General features: G+C 41.7%; 1 protein-coding gene across 1 annotated transcript in view; it reads left to right on the top strand.

Moving 5' to 3' along the window:
• The window catches only part of LOC115077500 (vomeronasal type-2 receptor 26-like), a 173,436-nt gene extending 151,187 nt beyond the window's left edge, over positions 1 to 22,249 (top strand). Inside the window, exons 4-7 of the mRNA XM_029579791.1 lie at positions 8,358 to 9,152; positions 12,895 to 13,122; positions 14,207 to 14,333; positions 21,354 to 22,249. Of these exons, the coding sequence (XP_029435651.1) occupies positions 8,358 to 9,152; positions 12,895 to 13,122; positions 14,207 to 14,333; positions 21,354 to 22,249 (2,046 nt within the window). The remainder of the gene's footprint in view (positions 1 to 8,357; positions 9,153 to 12,894; positions 13,123 to 14,206; positions 14,334 to 21,353) is intronic.
• The last annotated feature ends 451 nt before the right edge of the window (positions 22,250 to 22,700 follow it).

Genomic DNA, 22,700 nt, shown 5'->3' with positions numbered 1-22,700 from the left:
TTATGTTGTTTATTGCTTCTACTCAATAGATCCCTCAATAGATACCTCAGTTGTATCACGTAAGTCACAGTGGTTACTCTCTGGACTTACTGATATACTTATAATGGCTTTTGAAAGAGTGGTTCTATACGACTTATCCTTGTTTGAACAAATACCTTATCGCCAATTCCAAAATATTTCATAGTCAGAATGATTGTTGTTACAAACTTTATCAAGGGATACCAGTATTGACATTAACCCTGCTGATAAGGGCAATAGATTAGTCATATAGAACCACTCTGAATATGTCACTGAGGCTCTCTGCCAACTTTTCGACAGGACCTATTATAAACCCTTGCTCATAGACCCAACACCTAGTTTATCTGAATCTATCTCTAAATTGGTCCAATCAGGTGTGGATAATTATTTTCTCACAACTAAGGAAACAGATTTTCTTTTGGAGAAGCATCCTATCATTCCCACATACTATATGTGGTCTAAAATCCACAAATCACTTCAACATCCCCTGGGCCACCCTATAGTGGCAGGCATTGGTTCCATCCTCGAGACTCTTTCCAAGTTTTGCATCAGTTTTGCATCAGTTTGTCTCCCAGTGCTATTAATATGTATGGGACTCAAGTCATTTCCTATATTTATTTGAGGCATCTGCTTATCCACCTGCACATTTTTGCTGGTTACTTTGAACATCGTATCATTCTACACCAATATCCCATGGAGGAAGCTATTGCAGTAGTTGAAATGATATTGAAACCACTAGAACCACACCCACTCATCCCAATGTCTTTCTTGTTCTTATTGCCTTAACACATAACTATTTGTCTTTTTTAGGAAAATTCTATCAACAACTCAAGAGCACAGCGATTGAGGCCACTATGGCCTTTTCCATTATCTGCCTGTATGTTGCTAAATTTGAATCTGATTTTGTCTATAGTTCTGCTTTTCAACAATTTTTTCCTTTATGGTTGCGTTACATATAATACAATTCTTCCTGACTTAATAGCTGTAATTCCAACCTCCAGTTTGATCACCATTTTCATCATTATCATATAGTCTTTCTGGACATTCTTGCTATGACAGAACCTGATTGTTTTCATACAACTTTATATAGGAAACCTAAAGATTGTAACACCCTTCTACACTATGCCAGTCATCATCCTCAGCCGCTGTGGGATAATATCCCCGTAGGACAATTTTTCAGGTTGTGCAGACTTTGTTCCTCATGTGACAACTTTATTATAAAAGCACAACAAATCTCAGCCCAATTTCTGGCTAGAGGTTATCTTTGCTGCACTATTAAGCATGCCTACAAAACAGCCCTTTTTATTAGCTGTTACCTCCTGTTTCTCCAACTTTCTAAGGACTCCTCCAACTAGTTGACATGCATTTTAGCCTTCTCTAACAACATTTCACAAGTTATTTTTATTATTAGACAACATCGGTCAATCCTTACAACTCATTCTGTTTGTAGTTAATCTCCCCAGTGTTGCATTTCCATCTGCTGCACAGCCTCCCCTCCACCAGAGGACCCTGGAGAGCTTGGCTCCAAACTACATTCTGTAGCATGTCTCTGGTTCCTGCCCTCAGCTAGTTCTACAGCCTCCATGCCAGCAAGGGACCTCCAGAATCTCTTTCCCTTGACTGGCCAAGCCCTTCTCTTCTGCCTGCATCACATCCAGACTCCAGCCCTTCTTGACTCTGCCTCTCCCATGTCTCAAGGCTTCAGCATCAAGTCCTCCTTGCCTCTCTGCTCTAGCCACTCGCGGCCTTCCAAGACCATACTGGGTCAGACCAAGGGTCCATCAAGCCCAGCAACGTGTCTCCAACACTAGCTAATCCAGACCATAAGAACCTTGCAAGTAAACAAAAACTAAGTATATCCCATATTACTGTTGCTAGTAATAGCAGTGGCTATTTTCTAAGTCAACTTAATTAATAGCAGGTAATGGACTTCTCCTCCAAGAACTTATCCAATCCTTTTTTAAACCCAGCTATATTAACAACACTAATCACATCCCCTGGCAACAAATTCCAGAGTTTAATTGTGTGTTGAGTTGAAAAGAACTTTCTCCAATTAGTTTTATATGTGCCACATGCTAACTTCATGGAATGTTCCCTAGTCCTTCTATTATCCGAAAGAGTAAATAACCGATTCACATTTATCCGTTGCAGACCTCTCATGATTTTAAACCCCTCTATCATATCCCCCCCCCCCCCCCCAGCCATACCTTCTCCAATTTAAACAGTCTTAACCTCTTTAGTCTTTCCTCACAGGGGAGCTGTTCCATCCCCTTTATCATTTTGGTTGTCCTTCTCTATACCTTTGCAACTATATCTTTTTTGAGATGCGGTGACCAGAATTGTACATAATATTCAAAGTGCAGCCTCACCATGGAGCGATAAAGAGGCATTATGATATTTTCTGTTTTATTCACCATTCCCGTTCTGATAATTCCCAATATTCTGTTTGCTTTTTTTGACTGCTGCAGTACACTGAACTGACGATTTCAATGTGTTATCCACTATGACTACATTTGTGGATGACACAAAATTATGCAGAGTAGTTAAATCTCAAGCAGATTGTGATGTGTTGCAGGAGGACTGTGCGAGACTGGAAGATTGGGCTTCCAAATGGCAGATGAAATTTAACATGGACAAGTGCAAAGTGATACATATAGGGAAAAATAACACTTGCTGTAGTTACAAAAGTTTAGGTTCTATCTTAGAAGTAACCACCCAGAAAAGAGATTGAGACATCAGAATGGATAATACATTGTATTCGTCAGTTCAGTGTACTGTGGCGATCAAAAAAGTGAACAGAATGATAGGAATTATTAGGATGGGAATGCCAAATAAAACGGAGGATGCCATAATGCCTCTGTATTGCTCCATAGTGAGACTGCACCTTGAATACTGTGTGCAATTCTTGTCACTGCATCTCAAAAAGGATATATCTGCACTATATCTGCACTATATATATATATATATATATATATATATATTGCAGCCATCATAAACAAATCCCTCGAAGAAGGGATACTCCCCTCCCAACTAAAAACAGCAACTATCACTCCTATCTTGAAAAAGAAGAACCTTGACCCTGATGACCTGAATAACTACCGCCCCATATCAAACCTCCCACTTCTCGCCAAGTTGACGGAGAAAGCAGCCTTGATCCAGCTTAACGAGCATTTAGAAGACAACAATATCCTCCATACATCACAACACGGATTCAGAAAAAACAGAAGCACCGAAACTCTACTAATCAACCTTTCAAACAAATTAATTAGAGGCCTCGACGACAAACTTAATCACCTACTAATCCTACTTGATCTCTCCGCGGCATTCGACATGGTTGATCATGATACCCTGATTTCCAGCCTGACGCACATTGGCCTGGCCGAAAAAACACTAAGCTGGTTTACTTCCTTCCTAAAAGACAGATTCTTCAAGGTCACCGTTAACAATTCATCTAACCCCCTCCCCTTCGACACTGGGGTACCACAAGGCTCCACCCTATCTGCCACACTCTTTGATATATACCTTCTCCCACTCTGCCACTTCATCTCAAGTCTCGGCCTAACTTTTTTTATGTACGCAGATGACATTCAACTAATCATCCCCGTTTCCAACTCCATTGAAGAGGCTCTGACCTCCACAGCCAAACACCTAATTGCCATCAGAGACAAACTAAGCCAACTCAAACTATGTCTCAATATAAATAAAACCGAATGCATCCTCATAGGCAAACACAACCCATGGCCGACAACTTCCCCACACTTCCTACAAATCGACAACACCTGCATACAACTCAAAAACACAACAAAAGATCTCGGAATCTGGATTGACAATGAACTCAACTTAAAAAAGAACATTACCGCGAAAACGAAAGAAGGCTTTATGAAACTTCACATCCTGAAACATCTAAAACCACTTATCCACCACCAAGATTTCCGTACAGTGCTGCAGTCCCTGATCTTCAACAGTCTCGACTACTACAACTCTCTTATGATCGGCCTCCCAAAATCCACCATAAAGCCACTCCAAATGTTGCAAAACGCTGCCGCTAGAATCCTCACTGGCAAGAAGGATTCAGATCATATCACCCCCGTTCTGAAAAGTCTCCACTGGCTACCTATAGCACAAAGAATCGAATTCAAAACCCTAACAATTGTCCACAACACAATTTTCAAACAAACCGACCCCGCCCTCAACGACATAATTCACCTTCACAAATCACAACGCCCTACTAGATCTGCATGCAAATTGAACCTTGACATACTTTCCCCCAGTATTGCCAAACTGACCGCCACAAGGAACAGAGTCTTCTCTATCGCAGGACCCAAATTATGGAACACCCTACCTCAATACCTAAGCTCTCTCAGTGACATTAAATCTTTTAAAAAGAAACTCAAAACCTGGTATTTCAACCTAACCTTCCGTGACAGAGTCGGTTAAGCCATCACTTCTCTCCACCACTTAGCACATCTCACTGACTCCCCCCGAATGTCCTCCCCCCATTTCATCCTCCCCCTGCCCTTACCAGATCCCCCCCTCCCCGTTCCAGCCCACTCTTCATCCCTGATACTTTCTTCCCCCGATCTACCCCGCTCCTCTTTGAGTTCTGCCCACTGTCCCCCGACTTTATATTTATTTATTTATTTATTTATAGGTTTTTATATACCGATAGCCGTTTGCACATCGTATCGGTTTACAGATAACTAAAACTTTTTGACAGTGTCATTATACAGAACTTTTGGCACTGCCATTACATAGAACAGTAAACTTTGCATACAAGAAATAAACATCAACAAACAGTAACTGGGTAACTATTTACAGGGAACGAAGGTTCCTCAATTGGAAGCAGATGAGGGAAAATTAACAAGAGCACATAGTGACGGTAGTACGTGATGTAAAGTATATATTTATATGATGTAAAGTACCCTTTTTCAGTTTGATATCGCCGCTCCCCCTTTTAACCTTTTAAGTTTGTAATCGTTTGTATCGTTGCTCCCCCTTTTAACCCGTCCATTACTCCGTTCACTGTTTATTAATTCGATCCAGTGTTACCAATCTGTATTAAGTTGTTATCTTGCTCACTGTTTATTAATTCGTTCCAGTGTTACCAAACTGGATTATGTTGTTATCTTGTAAACCGGAGTGAAGGCATCCCACTATACTTCGGTATATAAAAACCTCGAAATAAATAAATAAATAGAGAAAGTGCAGAGAAGGGAGACCAAAATGATAAGGGGCATGACTCTAGCTGCCCTGTGAGGAATGCTTAAAGAAGTTAGGGCTTTTCAGTTTGAAGAAGAGACTACTGAGGAGGGGATATGATAGAAGTCTACAAAATCATGAAAGGACTTGAACAAGTTTATGTAAATTGGTTACTTACTCTCTCAGATAATAGGGGTACTCCATGAAGTTAGCAAGTAGCTCATTTAAAACAAATGAAGAATATCAGCACATAGTTTAACTCTGGAATTTATTGCCAGAGGATGTGGGTACAGCAGTTAGTGTAAGTATGTTTAAAACAGTTTGGATATGTTCCTAGAGGAATACTCCTTAAACTGCTATTACAGTAATTAATAAGCAATAGTAGCTTGTGATTTTCTAATGTTTGGGTACTTGCCAGGTATCTATAACTTGGATTGGCCACTGTTGGAAATAGGATACTGGTCTTGATGGATCTTTGGTCTGATACAGTATGGCATATCTTATGTTTTTATGTTCTTATTTTCTTATGATATCCCACAGCAAGCAGCAAATGGAAACAGCCTTGGAGAAGAGGGAGGAGGGATGGAGGAGTGCGTCACCACTGGAATGTTGACACACTGCTGGCAGAGAGACAGAGAGAGCCTCTGTATCAGGCACCTGGTTACAGATGGGCTCTGGGCATTGAGCACTGTCCTACACTTTTATATATATATATATATATATTTATATATATATATATATAAAGCAAACAAACAAATCATATAGGGGTAGATTTTCAAAAAGCGCGAATAGGCCTACTTTTGCTTGCGCATCAGACTCAAGCAAAAGTATGCCTGATTTTAGTAGATACGCGCGGAGCCGCGCGTATCCACTAAAATCCCTGGATCGGCGCGCGCAAGGCTATTGATTTTGTATAGCCGGCGCGCGCCGAGCCGCGCTGCCTACCCCGTTCCCTCCAAGGCCGCTCCGAAATCGGAGCGGCCTCGGAGGGAACTTTCCTTTGCCCTCCCCTCACCTTCCCCTCCCTTCCCCTACCTAACCCACCCGCCCGGCCCTGTCTAAACCCCCCCCTTACCTTTGTCGGGGGATTTACGCCTCCCGGAGGGAGACGTAAATCCCCGCGCGCCAGCGGGCCTCCTGCGCGCCGGGCCGCGACCTGGGGGCGGGTACGGAGGGCGCGGCCACGCCCCCGGGCCGTAGCCACACCCCCATACCCGCCCCCCAAACGCTGCCGACACGCCCCCGAAACGCCGCGACGACCGGGCCCGCCCTTGACACGCCCCCGACACGCCCCCCTCCGAGAACCCCGGGACTTACGCGAGTCCCGGGGCTCTGCGCGCGCCGGGAGGCCTATGTAAAATAGGCTTCCCGGCGCGCAGGGCCCTGCTCGCGTAAATCCGCCCGGTTTTGGGCGGATTTACGCGAGCAGGGCTCTGAAAATCCGCCCCATAATATGTATAACTGACCAGTGCTTAATTAATATAAAACAAAAATACACTCTAAACAGAGTGGGATAAAAGCACTTTCTATATAAGCAAACAAAAAAATTAATCACTAAGGGCCTCATTTTCTAAAGTATTGCAGGCCTGCGATACTTTAGAAGATGAAGGCGGGGGCCAAAACGGGGGGTGGGCTTGTGCTAGCCGGCAGCGTTCGCACCATCACGGTGCGATCGCTGCCGGTTTCACACCCAATAGCGTCACCATAGGAGGTGTAGCTATTGGGAGCGAAATAGGCAATGAAAAGGCACTTACCTTTTCGTTGTCTGCGGCGTCAGCGCAGAGTCGGCCCCGGTGACGGCCCGACTCCTCCTCTTCCGGGGCCGACTCTGCCCCAACTTCGCCCCCATCCTGGTATCGCATGCGATAAGGGAGTTTTCGCATGCAAAAGGTCCCTTATCGCATGCGAGCGGCTTGGAAAATGAGGCCCTAAGTCAATGAAAAAATTATTACAAAACATTTTTATTACAAAAATTATTAATTATTAATTATTAATTAAATCAATTGACTATATTGAGTGCTATTAATACATCATATAAACAATACTATATTATTTATTTATTTATTTATTTGAAAATTTTTATATACCGACATTACTAGGGGGACATCACATCGGTTTACATAAAACTAAATTTAGCAACAGGATTTACATGAAATGAAATACAGTTTACCAAAACGTGTATAACTTCAAATCAGTAAACAGTATGCAATACTAAACAATGTATATAACATGAAATCAATAAACTCTCTCTCTCTCTATGTATATATATCACAAGGTCTCATTCATACTAAGTGTTACCCAGACACTCACAAAAAACCATAGACTCTTCATTCATATCCTACATCACTCCTTACATACAACAACCTAACCCAACTTATACATTAAACAAATTAACCCAATTAATACATTGAAAAGCAATATCTAATAATAATTTATAAATTATAATGTAATAACCATGCTCCTTGTGTCTGTTGTTGGATATTACATTCAAGTGGAGCAATTAGAATGAGATCACAATAAATGGGTGGAAATGTGAAAGCTAGCAGCAGAATTTGTCAAACACAGTCAAAAGTTCAACAATAGAAATCTGGCTTGGCCCATTTCTTCCATTGAGAACGTTTCCTCTTTCAAGCTGCTTCATGAAATTAAAAGTCCTGGGAGAAATGACCATGACTATTTCTATTCCGTTATGATTGAGGAAACTCATAGAAGAAGGTAAAATGGATTTAAGAAGGTCACTGGAAAGCCAGGGGTAAAATGGGACTGAATTACAGGAAGGTGAAGGGCTTATTAATGTAAATAATTCATCTTTACTACTCAACTATCTTACTCTAATTCTCTCCCCAGTTTTATGACCCTGTTGTAATGTAACTTTTATTTTATTTCTTTGCACTTGTTTATGTTCTGTTTTTTGTGCACACCCTCTCGTTATTTGTAAACCGGCATGATGGGGTTCCTAATCTCGAATGCCGGTATAGAAAAATCTATAAATAAATAAATAAAATAAATAATTAATGATAGAGGTGGCAGAACCTGACAGAGCCACAATTAGAAATGAGCAAGAGGGCCATTTATGTTTTAAATATGTTACATGTGATTTAAAATGCAATCTCACTTTGACAAAGCTGTTTCCTCGACAGATCAGCTATGCCTCTCAGAATCTTTTTATGAGTGATGCTGTTAAGTTTCCTTACTTCTATCGGACTGTCCCCAATGAGCTGCACTTCTGCGATGGAATTGTCAAGTTACTGAAGCATTTTGATTGGGCTTGGGTTGGTATCATTGCACCTTATGATGACAGCAGCATGAGGGCTGTCCAGATCCTGAAGGAAGGGATTGAGCAGCATGGCGGCTGCATTGAATTCATAGAAATCTTCAGTTACTCCAACAACATGCCAACGGAGAAGGTATATAAAATTAAAGAGCGTATCCATGCATCATCAGCTAATGTGATCATATTTTATTGCAGTAGCGACACCACATTTCATCTATTAACAAAAATAGCATTTAATGAAGTTCCAGGCAAGGTCTGGATCACCACATCCAAATGGGATTTCTTATCATCCTATCAAATGGACTTGAATTTAAAGAACAACACCTTGGCATTCACAATTGCAAAGAAAAATATTCCAAGTTTCTCCAAATTTGTCCAGGAGGTGAATCCTATCCAATTTCCAAGTAATTCATTCACCAGGAAATGGTGGAGGGAGTTGTGTGACAGTCGGTGCCCTAGGAGCATCAGAAGATCATGCAGCAATAATGAGACATTGTTTTTACCACACTGTGACAACAAATATTTTGGAAGGAGCTATCATGTCTATAATGCTGTTTATGCCCTGGCATATGCACTGCATGACATGGTCATGTTTGAGTCTGGAAACAATACCTTATCCAATGGTGAAAGCCACCAATTTGGGGATTTTTTGCCATGGAAGGTAAGATTATTTCTTAGAAGAATGTTATGTTTGGATAAAAAGGAACGATGACAAAATATCAGTGTGAAAGAGAAGAAGCTTTGATAGGAGAATTTGGAAGCAAAGTTAGGATATGTAGAGTACAGAGCCATAGCCAGCCTATGGCTGATATGGCACCGCTCACCAGGAGTGCCATTGCGCTGAACATCTGCAGCATCACCCCCCACAGAGAGAAGTAACGAGGCCCAGAGGGCTGTTAGAGGTATTGGACTCCCCTGTCCTGGCAATGAGGAGAATAGGGTTTCATTTCCATGCCCCACCCCAGCAGAGAGGAACAGTGCAACCTGGGGGCTGTGAAAAGTATCAGCCACTTCCTTTCTCTCATTGCCCCAGCAGTGAGGAACAGCACGGCCAGTGTAGCTGCGAGACACATTGGCCTCCTTCCACCTGCCACTATGGTAATGATAAGCATTGAGGGCCATGGGGCCACAAGAAACATTGGTCTCCTCCTCCTCCTTCACCCGCTTCTGCAGTGAGAAGCAGTATGGCCAGTAGGAGAAAAAAAAAGCATTGGCCGCCTCCAAATTCACTCCTCTGGCAGTGAAAAGTAGCATAGCCTATGGAGTGCAAGAAGCATTGGTTCACTCTGCATACGCCATCTCCCCCAGGTCAGAGGCAGGAGCGGCACTGCACAAATGAAGGCTAGAAGAAAGCTGAAGAGTCTGATGGTCCCTAGGGGTTGAAGGAGGAGGCTGATGCTGCATGTGAGTGATTGAGCAAGTGGGGGAGAGCATATGAGCGTATGAGCGTATGGTTGAGCATGTGAGACTGTATGAGCATTGAGCAATAGCATTTGTTTGATCGAGTACGTGAGAGAGATCATATGAGTACGTGTGTCATTAAGCATGCGAGAGAGAGAGAGAGTATGTATGTGTGATTGAGCATGTGAGCCTTTGTGTGTATGAGTGACTGAGCATGAGAGAGAAAGAACTAATAAGCATGTTTGTGCAAGGTTGAGCATGAGAGAGGAAGAGTCCGAGCATGTGTGTATATGCTTGAGCATGAGAGAGTGAAAGAAAGTATATGAGCGAGTGTGTATAGTTCAGCATCTGAAACTGAGAGGGAATGAGAATGTGTGTATGACTATGTATATAGTTGAGCATGAGAGAAAAAGCAAATGAGCATGTTTGTGTGTATATAAATGAGCATGTGAGAGAGACAGAGTGTGAGTGTGTGTGTTTGTGTGTGTGGGTTTGTGTATGTAGGGTTGATTATGTAAGAGAGAGAGAACATGGAGAAAGTTTGTGTGTAACAACCCCCATCCCCAACCCACCTGCAAATCCATGATAATCTCAGGGCATCTGGAAATCAAAATTTCCCAGGTATGGAAAGTAAGGGATTGATTTTATTGTTTTAATTATTGGCTGTTATTTTATGAATCAGCTGTTTTGAAGTATTTTATTGGCATTTTGAAAATGTTATATGAATTTTTAATTATTGGATGTTCTATTTATCAGGATTTTTTAAATATAATTTTTATTAATATGGTCTTAATACCATAATTTATATTTCTTGGTTTTGTTTGATGTTTTATGAGGCTTGATATTTCTGTGTTTCCATTGTTGCACTGCATACAGAGTCTGCTTTGTTATGGTTTCCATTTCATTTATTATCTGAAAGTTTATACTTACAATGTATGATCTCTTTGTTCATTATTTGGTGAGGATCTGTCAGTGATCTGCATGTGAGAACATGGTAAGGTGTTCTGCTAGCATGTAGTTTTATGCTGGGTCTATAGTAGCTTGGCTGGTTCTGTTTTGGGGGCTGGTGTAATATTTACAATGTTGCCTTTTCATAGGCAGGATTGTTACTGTTTGAGTGCTGGCATGTAGTACTCTTTTGATACGGGAGGTTTACTATATTGTATTTCAGTTTACTCATGGCTTTCTAAGGGCCAAGGCAATACCTAATGTGTTACAATATGTCTAATACCATATGGCTTGCAAATGCCTTTTACTTTTATATTTTTTGCAGGTTTTTTTCTGCATGCATATATAATATAGATGTGGTTGTAAGTGATATTTTTACCTCAGAATGTCCTTCTTCATGTAAAATCTGATATGATCAATGCATAATTTTTAATTGTGTGTAGGGAATGAATGACTAGAAGGGGGCTGACACCAGGTGGTTGGATTGGGGGCCCGTGACTGCTGGGTTCTGAAGGGAGCCCTGTCGCATGCCCCCCCCCCCCCCAGCTCAGGATTGACACTGCAAGGATTGGAGTAAATATGCTGGGAGAGGATATAAAAATAAAGGGAAAAGAAATCTTCAGTATTTGTGAATTAAAGCTCATGGCACCAGGATCACTGTATTGTGAATGACTAAGCTGGAAGCCCAAAGGAGCAGGAAAAAACTGCTGAGTCAAAATAAAAATCCAAGCCCAATACATTTTGCAGAGGCTCCCACTCACAGTGTTATATATGGTGGTCAGGGTGAGAGCGAACTGTTTTATTTGACCCTAGGTGCAAAATGATCTGGCTATTGCTCTGCAGAGTAAAGCTTAGCCTTGGATTCCATTCCAGAAGAGGGGCTGATTTAGGGTTAATCTGTGGCTAACATGTGACTGTATCTTCACCTGATGCAAAACAGAGGTGCAATTTACAAATGTAAATTTTGTATTTTTATTTATTTTATTTAACATGTTTTGTATACCGTCCTTCGGTTTTGCCATCAGAACGGTTCACATCATATTAGTTAAACAAAACGTTGATTCATATTAGCTAAACATCTTTGCATCAGAATAGTTGAACAGAAATTACTTCATGGTGTCTATATTTTGTATCTTAGTTTAAAAATAATTTATGTGTCCATCTTTGTATGTGACGTTGAACGTAGTCTTAGGTGTTCTAATGTTAACTTAGATTGTGTTGCTCTGAGGCTGCGGATTTTTTTCTTGGTGCTTGGTTGCGTGGGAGTCTGGTTGTGTTGATGGATGATGTCATTTGCATATGCTTTAGTGAAAAGCCAGGTTTTCAAATCTTTATTAAAGATGTTGATGTTGGGTTGCATTCTTATTTCAATTGGTAATGAGTTCCACAGGGCGGGCCTGGCGATGGATATAGCTTTTTCAGGAGTTGTGTTCAGATGAGTGGATCTTACTTGAGGGATTTTGAGGAGGCCTTTGTTCGTTGACCGTAGGTTCTTTTTTGGAGCACGGAGTTTGATGTATTTGCTCAACCAGTAGTTTTGCTGTCCTGTGATTATTTTATAGAGGATTGTTAGGACTTTGTATTCTATTCTGTATTTTATTGGTAGCCAATGTAGAGAGATAAGGTTTGCTGTGATATGGTCGTGTTTCTTTGTTCCTGTAAGAATTCTTGCGGCTGTGTTCTGTAGTATTTGTAGTAGTCGGATGGTAGAAAGAGGTAGGCCGAGGAGTAAGGCATTGCAATAGTCTAGGTTGGAAAAAATGAATAGTTGTAGGACTGTTCTGAAATCCTCCTTTGTAAGGAAAGGTTTGAGCCATCTGAGTGTGAGTAATTTGTGGTGTCCTTCTTTGATTTTGTTTGTTATGTGAGTTTTGTATGATAGTTCTTTGTCTATGGTTATTCTTGGTTTCGAGCGTAGCTGACTGGAGAGATAGGTCTTTTAGGTCTTCCATTTTGAGTGGTTGTATGGGAGATTCAGTGACATTTTTGTCTAGGATGATTAGTTCAGTTTTCTCTATGTTTATTATGAGTTTTATGTTTCCCTCATTCTTTAGTTGCATCGTTATCTGAAGAGCATCCATTTTAAGAACATTCTTGGTGAAGAGATATTTTTTGATGAGAACGGTGATCTCTCCATTGGATACAATATTATAAATTTATTGTATCTACCCAATGGGACGATGAGTGCAGAAACTGTTGGAAGTTATAATCCTTCTGCTCCCCAAGGGAAGGATTTCATCATTGAAGAGAAGAAGATTGTGTGGGAGAGTGCATTCACACAGGTGAGATTTAAGTAACATTACAACATACACTAAAGGGCAGATTTTAAATGCCCAGGGCGCGTAAATCCTGGCCTTTTCGCGTGTGGCCAGGCCTTTCGCGTGCCAGGCAAATTTTCCAAGAAGCCTGGCCATGCGCGTGAAGGCTGGGATGCGCTCAAGTACTCAATGTGATTCCAGCTAATCCTAAACTTCCTCATAGAAACATTTCATATCTTCTATTTTCTAAAATAGGGTTCATACCTCACAATCGGGCCAATTCAGTAAAGTCTGCGGGAGAGCAGACAAAAGCCTGCTCTCCTGGTGTGCGCACAGGCCACTCGCCTGTGCGCGCGATTCTGAATTTAAATTAGGTGGTGCGGTAGAAACGGGCAAAAGGAAGCGCTAGGGACACTAGCGCGTCCCTAGCGCCTCCTTTTGACCCGGAGCAGCGGCTGTCAGCGGATTTGACAGCCGACGCTCAATTTTGCCGGCATCTGTTCTCGAGCCCGCTGACAGCCATGGACTCGGAAACCAGACGCCGGCAAAATTGATCGTCCGGTTTTCGGCCCGACAGCCGCCTGCCCATTTTAATTTTTTTTTCTTTTTTTATACTTATTTTAGTCTTCGGAACCTCCGACTTAATATCGCCATGATATTAAGTCGGATGGTGAACAGAAAAACAGTTTTATTGCTTTTCTGTGCACTTTCCCGGTGCCGGCAGAAACTAGTGCCTACCTTTGGTTAGGCGCTAATTGCGGCTTGGCTGCACATTTTACTTTCTGTATCGCGCGGGCATACCTAATAGGGCCGTCAACATGCATTTGCATGTTGAGGGCGCTATTATGTGCCGCGGGTTGGATGCGCATTTTCCGCCCCTTACTGAATAAGGGGTAAGGGAAAACGCGCGTCCAAGGGCAGGTTAACGGTGCGCTCCAATGTACTGTATTGGCCTGTATGTGCTGAGTAACATGGCAAACACATTGTTTGAGGTGGAACTTGTGCGATCAGAAGGTTAACACTGTATTTCAAAATGTACAGCCTGGTGTTATATCAATGTATTCAGATGTTTTTTTTTTTCTTTGTTTGTTTTTTTTTCAATATTGAGACTCCACCGCAATCCAAATGCAGTCAGAGCTGCCCTCCTGGGTTCAGGAAATTAGCCAGGGAAGGAGAACCTGTCTGCTGCTATGACTGTATTCCCTGTCTGGATGGAGAGATTGCCAACCAAACTGGTGGGTGATATCATGTGACATATGAAGTGCCCTTTGCTTCTGGTTATTCACTCGTGGACCTGCTCTGTGAAACTCAGAGGGGTCATAAGATAAACTGTGGAACGGAGAAAAATTCCTTAGCCTGGGCTATTTCGTTTTTCTGTAATACTGATAAGAGTTATCTTATTTATGGTGTTACTGAAAGCATGCTGTAGTGTAGAATAATTGGAAGTATTCTGGTTTAAATTCCTGTCCCAAAAAAGGAGAGCAGAACGAGTACACAGTCCAAAAGTTAAATAGTATTATCAAATATCTTCTTTTATTTTTATTGTTTTATAAGCGGCTACTCCAAGAGCTCAATACAGTGTAGAATAAAAATAAAAGAAGATATTTGATAATAGAGATGAGCTTCATTTTTTTCTACCAGGTCATTTTTTGAGTCGGACGCTTCAGGGTAAAAATTGCTTTTCCTCGGTTAATTTTTTGAAAAAACTAAATCGGAAAAACGAAACCGGCTCAAAAAATGAGGCGGGAAAACGAAGCTTAAAAAACCCACCCCAAGCATTAAAATTTACGATAATACATTAAATACAACCCCCCCCCCCCACCATCCCGATCCCTCCCCAAGACTTGCTAACATCCCTGGTGGTCCAGTGGGTTCCGGCGAGTGACTTTGACCTACTATGTCACAGGGACTACTGGTGCCATTGGTCAGCCCCTGTCACATGGTAGGAGAAATGGATGGCCGGCGCCATCTTGTGCTGAAATTGCCTAATTTGTGATAAAAGATTGCACATCTCTATTTGATAATACTGTTTAACTTTTGGACTCTGTACTCGTTCTGCTCTCCTTTTTTATGTGGATGATTGTTTTGGAGAGCAGGCTTTTCTCCTATATTGTTGTTGGATTACCCATATAAAAAGCTGGAGTACATCAATGTGGAGAGTTTATCTCAGGTCAATTTTCAAAGACAAAGCATATTCATATGTTCTCTTTAAACACTGTGTAAGGAGCAGAGTGAGCATGAGCACTTCATGCTGATGTACAGTCAACACTTCCTCGGGGATGACCCTTTAAGGCCTACACAAGGCAACTGGAGAACACGCTTTGACATGGGTCAGGCAAGAGCTTCTCCTATATCAGTCACTTCCCCTGAGAGATGAACCGTTGGGTTCCAGCAGCCATTAGGACTTAGGTGATTCCAGGGCTCTAAGATAGAGCCCAGAGACTGTCCAAGAGTCGAGGCTGGCATCGGACAGCATGTAGTCGGAGTACAAAGCAGGGTCAGATCCATGAGGCAGGCAGAGGAGTAGAGAAGGTCTCTAACTGTGTTCATAAGCAGGGAATTACACCATAACAGATAAGAGTGGAGAAGTAGCCTAGTGGTTAGAGTAGTGGGCTATAAACCAGGAGACCAGGAGCAAGTCACTTTACCCTCCATTGCCTCAGGTACAATCTTAGATTGTAAGCCCTCTGGGGATATAAAAATACCTACAGTACCTGAATGTAATCCACTTTGAAGCACTGAAAAAAGGGTGAAAAGTGGAATATAAATAAAAAAAAAACCACGAAGGAACAGACAAGACTAGGCAGAAAAGACAAGGTGAGGAAAGACTCTGAGAACAAGGGCAAGACTGGACAAGGCAAGGTGGGAAAAGACTGGCCATGGCTACTGGATTGGAAGGCAAGACTGGACTGGAAACGAGGAGTAAGAAACACTGCAACATGCTCTGCTAGGCAGGAAGCCGAGGGAGAGGTATCATAATGGCCCTTTTATAGGGCTTCAGGTGGTGACATCAAGGAGCACCATGGCCTTTTCCCATCATGGATACTTTAAAGGCTGAGAGACCAGGTGCACATGTGCATGGGGAGATGGGTTGGAGAAGCAAATCTGGTAGCGTCCTACCTCATAGATGGAAGACAGTGGCATTTGCCATGGAGAGGACCTGGAGTGTCCTGCAGTGTTGGGATGAATGCAGCCAGTCACAGTAAGCCATTGCGACCAGCAAACGCAACACACTGGTGCCAGAGTCTTTGCATCTATGTGGGTATCTTTCAAAATTAATACTACTGTTTCTCATTTCTAAGATACTATTAGACATATGCAGTGTTATATGGATATAAATATGTTACATTCCCTGTTGGTTGCAGTTTACAATCTAGCCAAGACTAATATGAATGACAAAGAAAACACAATGGTGTTGTGAGTGGGCATGAGGCCTGATCACAGGGGAGAGGGTGAGCCCTTGGACCACAGCATAACCCCAGGGCGAGGCTCCAAGGTACATGCTGTAGGAGGCAAGCATATCCAGGCACAGGCTGGACAGAAGATCAGAACTGTTTGGAGACTCAGACATTTGAAGACTTCACTGAATTGGCACGTGCAGCACTGAGACCCAGAAATGCAATGCTGGTCTTTAGGGTAGCCCTCCAGCCACAATAGCCCTTTTGGACCTGCCGTTTTGGAACAGCGTGTGTGTCTGGACAGATGAACTGACTCAGAAGGCATGAATGTGAGTTGGAACTTAGACGAAGGCACTGAAGACTTGATCATCACTTGGAATGAGGAACATCACTTGGAAGGAGGAACAAGGAGATCCGTTGGCTGTACAAGCTCCACGAGACTGGAACTAGGAACCAGACTAAGAACTTGGAACACAGAACTTGACTGGAAACTTGGAACTTGGAACTTTAAAACAAGGATGGACTCTTGAGGATGTGTCCCAGTGAAGATGGACTTGGATGAAGGCCTAGTACTACGAGGCACCCAACACAGCCCACTGTGGGCTGATCATGAACCACATTGGCACACCTGTGGGAACTAGGATTCAGGATTTGTGCTGTGATGTGCCTACATAGCCACCATGGCTCACCAAGGATCATGTGCAGGCACACAAGGAAACTCAGGGACTTGACTAGATGAAGACTTGGGAGACTTGGCCCAGGACTTGGGCAGCAACATAACCTACACAGCCCACCATGGGCTGGACATGGTCCACATTCTCTCAGGACTTGGGTGCTGGTCTCCAAGGACTTGGAAGACTCAGAAGAATTAGAAGATGTGACAATGTGACGACAGAAGACTTGATTGAGGCAAAGACTCATAAGATTTGGACAAGGCAAAGACTCAGAGGACTTGGATGCAGGAACATGAAACAAATTGGACATCCAATGAGGAACATGAAGACAGTGAAGACCGATGCAAATGCAACCAACAAGTGGCAGAAGAGTCCTTTATTTGGCTTGCTCGAGGATATGGCATTGATGTTACCCAGGTAGAAAGTCCATCAAGCTAGGTTGAGAGAACCTTGCCCAAATCTCATCTTGGAGTGAGTTTCCTCACTCCGAAGACCAGCAAATCTTCACAAGAGACCACTGATCTGTTCGTAGGTGTCACACAGAATGTCAAAGTGGCCCCTAACCCCCTACACTCTTACCTAATCCCCACCTCGAGTTACTAGGTGGGCTTATCATAGGGATTCAAATACCTGCCTATGGGACATGCTATTATGGCCAGTCTCTCTCTCTCTCTCTCTCTCTCTCTCTCTCTCTCTCTCTCTCTCTCTCTCTCTCTCTCTCCCCCTTCATATCCTCTGAAATAAGCCTTACAGGACACATCGGCAAATGGTGATAAAACCTTACCGCATGGTCACGGCTGCTATCGCCTTGAAAGAGGTGTAGTTAAAATCCACCTTATGGCTGTGCGATAGCTCTTCGCAGGGAGGCTAACCCAGCCCACTCTCTGTCCCTAACTCCTCCCATTTTTGGAATTTGCATCGCATCATACGATATGGTGCGATCGCATGCGGTAAACACGTTTTCACATGCGTTAAGGGTCTATCGCATGCGAAAACGGGGCTTTTCGCATGCGATAAGCCCTTAACGCATGCGAAAACGCCTTACCGCATTTTGAAAAATGACCCCCATTGTGTAACTAAGCATGGGTTATTTTTCCCTATATGCATCACCTTGCACTTATCCACATTAAAATTCATCTGCCATTTTGATGCCCAATTTTCCAGTCTCACAAGGTCTTCCTGCAATTTTTCACAATCTGCTTGTGATTTAATTACTCTGAACAATTTTGTATCATCTGCAAATTTGATTACCTCTCTCGTCGTATTTCTTTCCAGATCATTTATAAATATATTGAAAAGTAAGGTTCCCAATACAGATCTCTGAGGCACTTCAGTGCCCACTCCCCTCCACTGAGAAAATTGTACATTTAATCCTACTCTCTGTTTCCTGTCTTTTAGCCAGTTTGTAATCCACGAAAGGACATCGCCACCTATCCTATGCCTTTTTACTTTTCCTAGAAGCCTCTCATAAGGAACTTTGTCAAATGCCTTCTGAAAATTAGATGTTGGTCTGTTTAGATATGTATAATGATGTTTATGTTTAATGTTTTTATATTGATTGATTGTACATTTTGTATACTGCTCAGCATAATTTAGCTTACTATGAGTAGAATATAAATATTTTTTAATAAAATAAATACACCATCAAAAAATGATCAGAGTGTACAAGCAAAAGAGGTATGGTAAGCTAGCCAAATGGCTGCATCTTGGCAGTACAGGTTGGTCAAGCCCCGACTTTATCCCTTTTTATGCATAGACATTTTTTTTTTCAATTTAATATTTATTAATCTTTTTCCATAATTTACAAGAGTAACAAGCATTTTTAAGCATATAATGCAACTATATCCATCCTTATTTCACAATTCCAGTAATGGAAAACAAGAAGAAAAAACATATAAATTATACATCAATACCAATAAGGATTTCAAATCACCCTCTTGTATTCATAGATAACCTCGTTAAAGTACGTATATGGGGGATCCAGACTTCATAAAGAGCATTACTTTCCAAAAACTATGTCAAAGAAATAAAAAAAAAAAAGAGAGGTGCACATTTTCATATTGCTCTTACTCTAGGATTCAGCACTCTCAGTTCCATAATTATCTATAAAGGATCGCAAGTGTGTAGGATCATAATACACATATCTGTTGTTATTAATATACATTAAACATTTACACGGATATCTTATTGTTATTTTTGCTCCAAGTTGTCTATCTTCTTGACACATCTGTAGCATTTGCTTTCTACGTTGCTGTGTATTTCTTGCTATATCTGGGTAGATTCTAATTTTCTCCTCATAAAACAATTTTTCTTTATTACGAAGAAAACTCTTTAAAACCAAATCACGGTCCCCAGAGAAAACAAAGGTACATAAAACTGTTCCATGGAACTCTACTTGCTCCACAGTAGAAGATTCAAGGAATGCTGTTAAATCAACCCCTATGTTATTAGGGGAATTCTGTTCTTGTTGGGATCCGTCAGTCGTTTTCTTCACAAAATATATGTTAGTGATTGGTGGTATAGCTTCATTTGAAAATAATAAAACTTCCTTCAAGTATTTTTTAAGAAGGTCACGCAATGAAATATATTTTATAGAGGGAAAGTTTAGTATCCTAAGGTTCAGATATCTTTGGTGATTTTCCAACTCTTCCAGCTTTCTCATAGTATTAGCCTCACTTTTAATTAAATTCACTTGGACTTCTTGAACTTTTGTCATAGTCTCTTCAATTTCTTTAACCTTCTTATCATGTAAATCCAATATAGGTTTAGTTTCGATGTCCTTTTGTTGTAAATTAGTTACAGCAATAGTTAAAGTTCCAATTGCTTTTTCTGGAGCAACCAGGGCACTCCATACACTGTCCAATGTTACAACTTGCAGCCTTGACAATTTAAAACTGGTATCCAGGCTTACCTCCTGTCTCCGACAGACCTCTGAGATTCTCAGGATTTCCTCTGTCGGTTCCTCTCTCCCTCCGATAATATTTGCAGCTGCGTTCTCATCCGCCTCAGCCTGCCTTGTGGTTCTTTGTTGTTCAATCCGCTCTCCTCCGGCGTTCAGAGACGCTGCTGCCTCCACGGCTCTCGATCCGGAAGCAATCACATCCGCCTGGCCTCCTATCGGCCCCTTCGGCCATGTTGCCCAGGCCTGCTCGGGGTGTCGCGCCGTGTGTAGGGGGAGAGGGAGTATTGGGCGCCCCAGGGCTTAAAGAGATGGAAATGCCCAATGGCGTCTGAGTTTGCTCCATACTCAACGCCTCCGCGGGCCGTCTCTCTGGGGTGGAAGTTGATGCCGCACCGAAGAAGCCCTCAATCGATGGTTGGAGGGGGTCTGGTAAGGCTGTGGATGCAGAAACCAGCCTCACCTTCCCCTTCCTCTTTGGGTGAGGCATTCTTTTTCAGAGGAAGGAAAGAAATCAAAACGAGTGAGGAGCTCCTCTCGGTGCGTCCTCTCCTTACGGCGCCATCTTGGATCCTCCCCCATGCATAGACATTTTTAAGGAGGATTTGTGTTTATCTGTGTGCAATTCCTTACTAAGAGCAGAAGCTAAAAATAATGCCCCCTTGTTTTCCTTGGGTAAATTTATGCAGATAATGAAATTTAGTAATATTTTTCAGCTCCTAAAAAGCCCCAAAGTGCCCATAGATTGACTTGTGTGCACAATTTCTGACTATGCATTTGAGAATGTATCCATAATGGCCAATTTCTGGCCTATGGCAGAATGGTTAAGGTAACCAGCCTGGCAAGCTAGGTTCTTGGAGAATTCTGGAATAACCTTAAAAGGCTAAAACAAAGTCAGATAGCTTTAAGCCTCCAGTATTTGCAGATAGGCTTGGCTAAGTTAGTCAGCTAGCAGTGAAAATCAATTCTTGTCAGCCAACTTGAGTCCCTTGACCTAACCCCGGTTACAGAATGGCCAATTTTTGAGTACCTAAATATAGGACCTTTTGAAACTAGACAACTATAATCTGCCAGTCTGCAGGAATAAATTGTCACTCTAGGCATCTATCCTTATATATCCATCATTAATAGATGGTAGATCTTTTTGACAATCAGCTCTGAATTGTTTAGCTTGTCTAAGTGGAACCATTCTTAAAACATTATAGTTTTTTTTAAATATTTTAATATTTAAGTAAATACTTAAGTTATAAAATAGATAATATTTAACATATTCTTCTTTTGCAGATCTGGACAAATGTACAACATGTCCAGAAGATCAGTGGCCCAATAAGGAGAGGAATTCCTGTATACTAAAAGCTGTGAATTACTTGTCCCATGAAGAACCTTTGGGAATAGCTTTGACTCTTATCAGCATGTTCTTATTTCTCATCAATGTTACTGTTTTGGGAATCTTCATTTATTATAAAGAGACTCCCATAGTGAGAGCCAACAATCGGGACCTTAGCTACATTCTTCTTGTCTCTCTCATGCTCTGCTTCCTCTGCTCCTTGATTTTCATGGGACGCCCTGATCAGGTGGTCTGCATCCTCCAACAGACTGCCTTTGGGATCATTTTCTCCATTTCTCTCTCCTCTATACTGGCAAAAACAGTTATTGTTATCATGGCCTTCCAAGCTACCAGACCAGGAAGCAAGCTTCGGAAATGGATGGGTTCCAGGCTCTCAAATGCTATAGTTCTTTCATGTTCCCTTCTTCAAATTGTTCTTTGTATTTTTTGGTTAGGAACTACTCCCCCCTTTCCACAGCTTAACATTAGATCAGAAATTGGAACACTTTTAATTGAGTGTAATGAAGGGCCAGTCTTTGCATTTTACTGTGTTCTGGGTTACCTGGGATTTCTGGCTGGTATCAGCTTCATTCTAGCTTTCCTAGCAAGAAATCTACCTGACCGATTCAATGAGGCTAAGTACATCACCTTCAGCATGCTGGTGTTTTGCAGTGTTTGGGTGTCCTTCATCCCAACCTACCTGAGCACCAGGGGCAAGTACATGGTGGTGGTGGAGATATTTGCTATTTTGGCCTCTAGCGCTGGACTGTTGGGCTGTATATTTATCCCCAAGTGCTACATTATTCTGCTAAGGCCTGATAGAAACATCAGGAAGCACCTCATGGAAGCTTAATTCTTAAGAAAGTAAAGTTAATGCTGTGACAATAATTTTTGAATTCATATTATTTATGGTATAAAATGCTGCAGATAAGTCTAACTGAACTAACAACCCTGCATCACACGATCTAAATGAGCAGTGATAGCAGTAGCAGTAATATTTCTATACTATGATCCTTCCAAAATACAAATTATTGCTTGTCACAAAATAACACACTTTTAGCTATTGTCTTCAATTTCAGAGACAAATGATAATTTGTGATTTCTCAGAACAGTAGTGATTGATTTCTTTGGACTGGGTGAAGAGTGAATTCCATTAAACTCTTTGGATAGTAGCCCTCAGATTAAAATGTATTTATAATTAATTTTACTGCTCTATAAATAATGTCCATAGAGCATTTCACTACCTGAAAAGGTCAAGGGTCAAAATGACAATGTTACATAACTCGACTATTAGAGTTGAAATT

The sequence above is a fragment of the Rhinatrema bivittatum genome, chromosome 16 (genome assembly GCF_901001135.1).
Source record: "Rhinatrema bivittatum chromosome 16, aRhiBiv1.1, whole genome shotgun sequence".
Classification (NCBI taxonomy): Eukaryota; Metazoa; Chordata; class Amphibia; order Gymnophiona; family Rhinatrematidae; genus Rhinatrema; species Rhinatrema bivittatum.
The sequence above is the reverse complement of the archived record's forward strand: the minus strand, read 5'-3'. Positions and strand labels throughout refer to the sequence as shown.